The 8,263-nt window shown below is 39.7% G+C and overlaps 1 protein-coding gene across 3 annotated transcripts in view; it reads left to right on the forward strand.

The window, feature by feature from the left end:
- LOC127578330 (armadillo-like helical domain-containing protein 4) overlaps positions 1 to 7,619 on the forward strand; it is a 95,497-nt gene extending 87,878 nt beyond the window's left edge. For all 3 annotated transcript variants that reach the window (XM_052030247.1, XM_052030238.1, XM_052030258.1), the window contains one exon: positions 2,917 to 7,619. In XM_052030247.1, the coding sequence (XP_051886207.1) occupies positions 2,917 to 2,985 (69 nt within the window). In that variant the 3' untranslated portion in view covers positions 2,986 to 7,619. The remainder of the gene's footprint in view (positions 1 to 2,916) is intronic.
- Positions 7,620 to 8,263: the final 644 nt, after the last annotated feature.

An 8,263-nucleotide genomic window follows, 5' to 3' on the forward strand; every position in this document is an offset into this window, starting at 1 on the left:
AAAAACTTGTCTTGTAAACCTCCTTTAAACTTTCCCCCTCTCATTTTAACCTATGCCCGTAGTATTTGACAGTTCCACCCTGAAAAAAGACTCTGACTATCTACCCTATCTATGCTTCTCATAATTTCACATACTGCTCTCAGGTCACCCCCTCAGACTTCAATGCTCCACAGAAAACAATCCAAGTTTGTCCAATCTCCTTGTAGCTAATACACTCTAATCCAGGCAACAAACAGGTGAACCTCCTCTGCACCTTCTCCAAAGCCTCCACATCCTTCCTGTAATGTGATGACCAGAACTGAACACCATACTCCAAATGAGGCCTAACCAAAGTTTTATACAGTTGCAACATGACTTCCTGACTTTTATACTCAATACCCTGATCAATGAAGGCAATTATGCTGTACATCTTCCTTACCACCCTATCTACTTGTGTTGACACTTTCAGGGAGCAATAGACTTGAACCCTCAGATCCCTCTGCACTTCAATGCTCCTAAGAGTCCTGCCATTTACTGTATTCTTTCCCATTACATTTGATTTCCCAAAGTGCAACATCTCACACAAGTCCAGATTAAACTCCATTTGCCACTTCTCTGCCCACATTTCCAAATGGTGTATATCCTGCTGAACCCTTTGACAACCTTGCTCACTATTCACAACTCTGCCAATTTTTTACAGTGAGGCCAAATGTAAAGTGGAAGAAAAACAATTTATATTCTGCTTGGGTAGCTTACAACCCAATGGTATGAACGTTAAATTTTCCTATTTCAGGAAACCTACATTCCCGACGTTCCCCTCACACACACACTCATCTGTCCACCTAAGTTTCTTCTCCCTTTCTTCACCTTTTTCATCCCCTCCCCCTTCCCCCTCCCTTACCAGGTTTCATCTGCCCATTATCCTTCCCCTCATCTGGTTCCACCTATCACCTACCAGCCTCTGTCCCAGCCCTCCCTTGTACTGCTATATACTGGCAATCTTTCTTTTCAGTCCTACAACAAGAGGAGAGAATTCCCCCATGCTCTGCTTTACAGTTTGTCACTCAACCAATATCAAGGGCCGTTGTACCTTAGTGTTCCCTTCTTGATTGTCTTTCATTCATTCCAGTAGATATTATACTTCAGTAGTACTTCACTACCAGTGAAGTCTTGAGGTTGTGAAAGGTGCTATGTAAATGCAAGTTCTTTATTTTGTGTTGCTGTTGTAGAGGTAGGAATAGAGAGGGTTAATAACTAGTAAAATAGGATGCAGTTTGTGCTGATGTGGTGACAGGAAACCACGGATAAAATTCAACAATAGAGAGATGGGATGCAGCTGTAAATGCACCAAGGTACAGAGGCTTGATAATTATGTTATAGCATGCCACTGTTGTTGTGGATGAAACTTAGGTTTGCTGTTAACTAAGTTAGACTTATGGAGAATTAAGTGTTTTATTCTGTAATGAAATCGAGTAGTACTGTAATTAAGTCTATGCAATGACGTAATTGGAAAAATGTAACAATCAAAATTTAATTAATTAAGTTTTCTGTGTAATTACATCTGCAGAGAGGTGTACAAGGCTGTCCCAAAATTGTGTTTGGGGAGATCAGCTTTGTCTGGTCTCCTGGTGCACACCAGTTTTCGATAAATTGCTCATTATTCGGATACAACTCCATGTTGCTTTTGTCGTTTGCTCTTACAGTTGCTAGTGATGTAATATTAAAACTTCTGTTTAAATGCTGGTATGAAGTTCAAGTAATATACATCATTTATTCTCTATCTATTTTTAATTTTTTGACATTTAGTCACTGGCTCTTAGATTAATGTAATATGGTGGTTTACATGTCTGTAAAGAGTATTTTGTTTTAAGAATTTGAACTTCAATTCCAATAGATTAAATTGCAATTTAAACTATATATGTTGAAGGTTCTCAGTTATGTTAAAATTTAAAAACATAACAATTGGAATCTTTGTAACAGAGAACATTTGTGGCCAGTGTTTTGGGCTTCTGTTGCCAGTGAGAGCCACAGCCACCAGCATGCATTGGAAAACTGCAGGTGTTGCTCATAATTTTCCATCCAGTAGAGTCTATGGATTGTGCAAGATTTAAGACTGACAGCTTTTTGAGGGGTAATTAGACATATGAGCTCATGCATGCGCCTGCCTAACCTTTTTATTGAGGGATCTATATTTAAGCTGGCCCCCAACTGTGCATGTCCTGATTAGAATTGACTTTTTAAACTGGTGGTTTAATTTGGAGAATCTCACCAAGACTTGAGCTCTTTAATCTAGGCTAATATTTCAGGACACTGCTGAAAGAATGTTCCATTTTCTTTTGGGTGGAACTTTCAACTGTTCATCATAATAATCAAAGAAGAGATGAGGAGTTTTGATATCCTGCCAAAAATTATCCTAATAACAAAACAGATTGACTGAACTGCCTCAACTCATTGCTCATTGACTCAGCTCATTGCTTTTCATGGAATCTTGCTGTATGGTAATTAGCCGACAAACATTGCTCACCAAGTTCATGCCAACCATCAAGCTCCCATTTACACAAATCCCATTTTATTCTCCCCGCATTCCCATCATCAACTCCTCACAGATTCTAACACCAACCTACACTGTAGTGATGATCGACCAAGTAACCTACCAACATGCATGTGTTTGGGATGTGGGAGGAAACTGGAGCACCTGGGGGAAACACATGCAGTCACATGGAGAACATGCAATCTCCACATGGACAGAACTGAAGGTCAGCTTTGAACCTGGGTTGCTGGAGCTGTGAGGCAGCATCTCTAATTGCGGCACCATTGTACCACTCCCATGTTTTGTAGACATGAAATGCTACATTAACCATAAATTCTTGTAAAATGCAAATGTCACACAAATATAGTAATTCAAAGCACTGCTATTGTCTTTGTTTGAAATTGCAGCCGAGAGATTTCACCAGCATGCAAGATCGTGTGATGCTATTAGCTGACAGTTCAGAAGATGAATTTTAAGTATGACATGAATCTTTGATGTAATACAACTGTATGAAGCTGCACTGGAATTAGAAGTGCAGGATGACACTGCTACGTGCTACTAGCTTTCTGTTTCAAGTGCTTTTTCTTTAAATGTTGAAAAATTATTAAGATTGCCGAAATTATTTGTGATATACTGTAAAGCCTTGTTTATTAGATATTTGTTTCACAGGAGCGGCCTCCTTTTGAGTTCACTATAAATTTATTCTGAAGAATTGAAATAACCAAATGTTATGTGCTGTTGTTGCTATATCTAATAATTGCTTGGTTGCTGTAATTTTAACACTGCAGTTTTTATACTTTGTTACCAAGATTCTGTTCATGCATTTGGAGATCATGTTACTGAGAGGCACATGCCTAGTACTTCAACCTTGGTTGGTAGAAAACTATGAAGTCATGCGAATGCACTGTACTCTGCCTCCAAAACTGTTTCCATTGAAATCAGTGGAATGAATGAGAACAGTGTGCTGAAGCGTTGGTGCATTGAAGCTGCTGACCAGGGATGAATTTCTAGAAAAATTATGACTTTAAACAGTCTTTGTCAAGTAGGTTATGAATTAGTAACAATTTTAATTAATGTTTATCCAACTCCTTTTGTTTTCCTGCACTGTAAAATCTATGAAAAAGGCCACAGTTTCCAAGAGGTGCTGCACTTGAGGCTGTGTCTCATTGTTCATATTTTTCAGACCGCAATATCCTCAGGTTTAGAAAAACTAAGATTCATTGGGATTCAATACATAATTAACAGCCCTATTTACTGGAAATACCTGAAATAACAGGTTATTTAATAATTCAATATAAAATTATATAACACTTGCCACAATATCTTGACGTATTGGAAAAATAAGTAGAGAAAAAAGGACTGCAGATGCTGGAATCTAGATGCAAAACACATTGATGCTGGAGGAACTCAGCAGGCCAGGCAGCATCCATGGAGAAAAGCAGGCGGTCAACGTTTTGGGTCAGGATCCTTCTTCAGGACTGAAGGTAGGAAAAAGGCAAGGCCAATATATAGGAGGGAAAAGCAGAGCAGTGATAGATGGACAAAAGAGGGGAGGCGGGGTGGGCACAGAGTGGTGATAGGTAGATGCAGGTAAGAGACAGTGATAGGCAGGTGCGGGGGAGGAGGGGAGAGCAGATCCACTGGGTGATGGGTGAAAGGTAAAAAGAGAGAGAAAAAAAGAGGCTAGGAAAGGGAAGAAGAGAAGAAGCATGGTTTGGGGGGGGGGGGGCACAGAGAGGAGTTTGTAGTGATTGCCTAAAGTGGGAGAATTCAATGTTCATGCTGTTAGGCTGCAAGGTTCCAAGACAGAAAATGAGGTGCTGTTCCTCCAGTTTGTACTTGGAGTTCTCCTGGTAGTGGAGGAGGCCGAGGACTGTCATATCTGTGATAGTGTGGGAGGGGGAGTTGAAATGACTGGCAACGGGAAGATGCATGTCACAGTTACAACAGGAAGATGCAGGTCGCCCGTAATCTCACCACCTCTCCTCCTGGAAAGAGTTAGGGTATAGCTCCCCTGGTCTTCAGTGTCCAGCCTGCAGCCTCAACATTGAACAAATCATCCTTCACAATTTCTGTCAGCTTCAATAAGATTCCACCACTAAGCATATCTTCCTCCCACCCCCCAACAACATTTTGATGAGACAGTTCACTATGCTACTTCCTGGTATGCTGTTCTGTCCCCAACAGCAACTCCCCACTTCTGACATGTTCCCACAGAGTCGCAACACCTGTCCTTTCACCTCTTCCTTCCCACCATCCAGAGACCCAAACTGTCCTTCTGGGTGAAGCAGCAATTCCCCTGCACTTCATCCAATCTAATGTACTACATTCAGTGTTCACAATGTGGTTTCTTCTATATTGGAGAAACCACATGCGTACTGTGTTTGTGGAGCTCTTACATTCAGTCCAGATTCTACTTCAGATAACTTGCCTTCTTTGATTGGATCAGAACTTGCCAGTCAATCTGTCACATTCGCTCAGTTTCTCTTTCACCAATTATATAGCCTGACCTGCCGGGCATGTCCTGCAGCTCTGCATTTCACAACTTTTATGTTGCTTTGTTTCTGTTCTTTCTTTCTAACTCCCTCCATTTCATAACTTTCATGTTCCTTTGTTCAGGTTCTCTCTAACTGCCCACCTTCATCCATTAACTGGATGACCTTATTTACAGTTTAAATCGTTGCAATCCTGGCCACACCTTAACAGAGAGATTCTCTTTTTCCATCCATTCATCCTCCACCCTCTCTGCAACTTAAAACAAACGTATTTTCACCCTTTCCCAATTCTGATGAAGAGCCTTCAACTTGAAACTTGAACTCTGTTTCCGCAGACATTGCCTGATTTGCTGAGTGTTTCCGGCTTTTATTTCAGATTTCCAGCATCTACAGTTTTTTGATTTTAATTTTTTGTTTCATAACCACTGGTAAAACCAATAGTGTATTTGAACACAGTGCACATGTTTTAAAAAAACTTTAAATCTCTTTTGAACGTACCTCTCCACTGTTGAAGTACTGCTTGCTGAAGTTTGCAGTTTGGTTCTTTGAAAAGGAGCGAGAGATATTTTTCATGCTGAGAATGCTTAGTTGTCAAATGTCATCTCGGCTCACTTATCTCACACTGCACACATTGCGAACACTCTTCTGAATTACAAATCACCTATGTGAACCCTAAATTCAGGAAACCTTCACTATATTTACTTTTCACTCTCCACTAGTATTTGAGGCTTAGGAGGCAATGTTTATGTTTGACTAAATTCAAATATTTATGATTGGCAGTTGAACTTCAGGCAATCAGAAGGAGCACATCTGTGATTGGCTGTGATTTCAATTTCAAATGGCCCACTAATCTCAGATTAACGGATAAAAGAGTTTGAGGGAAATACAATTCTTTAGAATCCTGATTATTCAACAAGTTCAATTCAGATATTTAGATTAATCTAATAGTAAGATGGAGATGACGTATAATTAAGAGGGAGAGCAACTGCATGGCCTTTACTTGAGATTTTCTCCTTTTTAGTAGGTCATCTGGGTTCAGGCACCCAAAGTGATGTTTCTTTCACATCCTTAGTCCCTTTGCCTTGCAGGGTCTCTTCACAAAGAATCCTATCTCCTTTCTTCCCTAAATTTCTCCAGGGAGTATCATTTCAGGTAAATCCTTATTTTGCATTAAAAGTTAGAATGGGGTTTGGAAGTGGGGGACAGTTGATTTGTTGCTAACTGCAAAATCTGCTGCATCAGAAATGGGAGAGCACGTTCACCGTTCCCTTTGAAATTAAGTTAGGAATGGCTGGGAATGAAGGCAAAACTTAGCAGATGCCAAATGCGCTTGAATGTAGCTCAGTAGCATTATTGGTCACAGCTCTGGCTTAAAGCCTTAACCTGATTGGTGTTGAAGAAATAAAATATGAAATTATCAATCAATCATAAAGATATGGACATTTTACTCTTGGCCTGTAGCTTTGTAGTTTATGGCTCTTCAAGTGCTCATCTTGATCCCTGCCACTCTTTCACGTAGTGAGTTCCAGACCCTCACTACTCTGTGCGGTTATAAGGAGCTTTCGGGGATATGCAGGACTTACTTTAAGATTGTTTTCAAGAGGTATCCCTCCAGTCTGCCAGCTTGTCTGATAAAGCAGACCGAGAGGTTGAAGGGGACATTTGTGGAGGCAGATGGATTTTCAGGAGATTGCAAGAGGATTAAAAAGCTGGATATTGCAAGCAAAAAGGTGAGCAGTTTGGGGTCATAGTGAGAGGTGACGGGAGTTGGTTGGGGGCAATAGCTGGATATCACACAGGGATCCTGAGACTGCAGGATTTGATAATGCTGTCTGGAAAGAGATGGGAGAAATGTCAGAGAGAACTCTTTCTCCTCTTGACTCAAAAGCAATGCATTAAATTCTTCTCACCTGTAGATTGAAACGATTGATATGGATGGCATGCAAAACTAAGCTTTTCACTGTATCTCAGTACATGCGACAATGATAAACCAATACCAATACACTTTCACTGATGTGTAACAGAAAAAAAGTTCATGCATGAAAAAGGAGTTTACATGGCACTTCTGATGAATTAAGCCGATAATAGGAGCAGATACAAGATAAATCCTGGTCATTGTTTTATTGTAACTTCAGTGTGGTAGTATAGGGACAGGGAAGTGAAGAAGTTGAATTAAGAGTTTCATTATTTTTCCCTTTAATTGATGTTGGTCTTTTTTTTTACATGACTGCTAAATAGCCACTGACTCGATAAGGACTGTTTCCAAGAAAAAGGGTCGCCGTTTATTCATAGTTTATATGCAAAGAATAACTATTTGATAAGATCATGATTTGGTTCAGCATGATGTGCCCTGGTTGGAAAAAGCTATTGCATTCCTTCAACCAATGAATGAAATGAGGGTTGCAGTAAATTTCAGCATAAAGTTGGGGCACAATATGCAGTTGATGTAATAAATGCTCATGCCCTGCCTTTGCAAAGCATTTCACTTCTTATGAAAAATGATTGTGGAATGAAATTCCCTGTGTATTTAAACTGTTTGAGTTATAACCAGAACAGTTATTGATGTAATTGTGGAATGTGACAGCTTATTTTATTAAAATGTAATAAAATAACAATGCTCTGTAATTTTCTTTTTTATTCAATGTCCATTATATTTTGATGCCCCATGAAACTTTTAACAAATCTAATTTTATTTTGTTTTTGGGATGTGGACGATGCTGGCAAAGTAAGATTTATTACCCAAGGCTGCTGTCCCTGATGGCTGTCAAAGCCATTCAGATGATCACACACATGAGAAATCAGGCAGGAATCATAGACAGTACGGAAACAGACCCTTCAGCCTACCGAATCCGTGCCAACCATCAAGCACTCATTTTGCACTGATCTCATGCAAATCTCATTCCCCTCAACTCTCCCCAGATTCTGCCATTCATCAACACATTGTGGGTAATTTACAGCGACCAATTAACCTATCAACCCACAAAACCAATTTTAAGGATGTGGTAGGAAACTGAGGTGGCAACTCCCTTTTCCTGCAGAATATGAATGAAACTTTTGGTTCGTTACAGCAAAACGGGTGTTTTCATGATTTTTTTTGATGTCTTGTTAAACTTAGATTTGTGACATGCCTCAATGAAGTTTGAAACCCCACTACTCGGTACTATAATTAGTACTATGATGTCTGCTGTTTCTATTTTCCCCTTACTTGTTCCTTTCAAAGTTATATTTATGTCAAGAATAAAGCTCATAGTTATGACAT

This window comes from Pristis pectinata, chromosome 1 (assembly GCF_009764475.1).
Source record: "Pristis pectinata isolate sPriPec2 chromosome 1, sPriPec2.1.pri, whole genome shotgun sequence".
NCBI classification, from domain to species: domain Eukaryota; kingdom Metazoa; phylum Chordata; class Chondrichthyes; order Rhinopristiformes; family Pristidae; genus Pristis; species Pristis pectinata.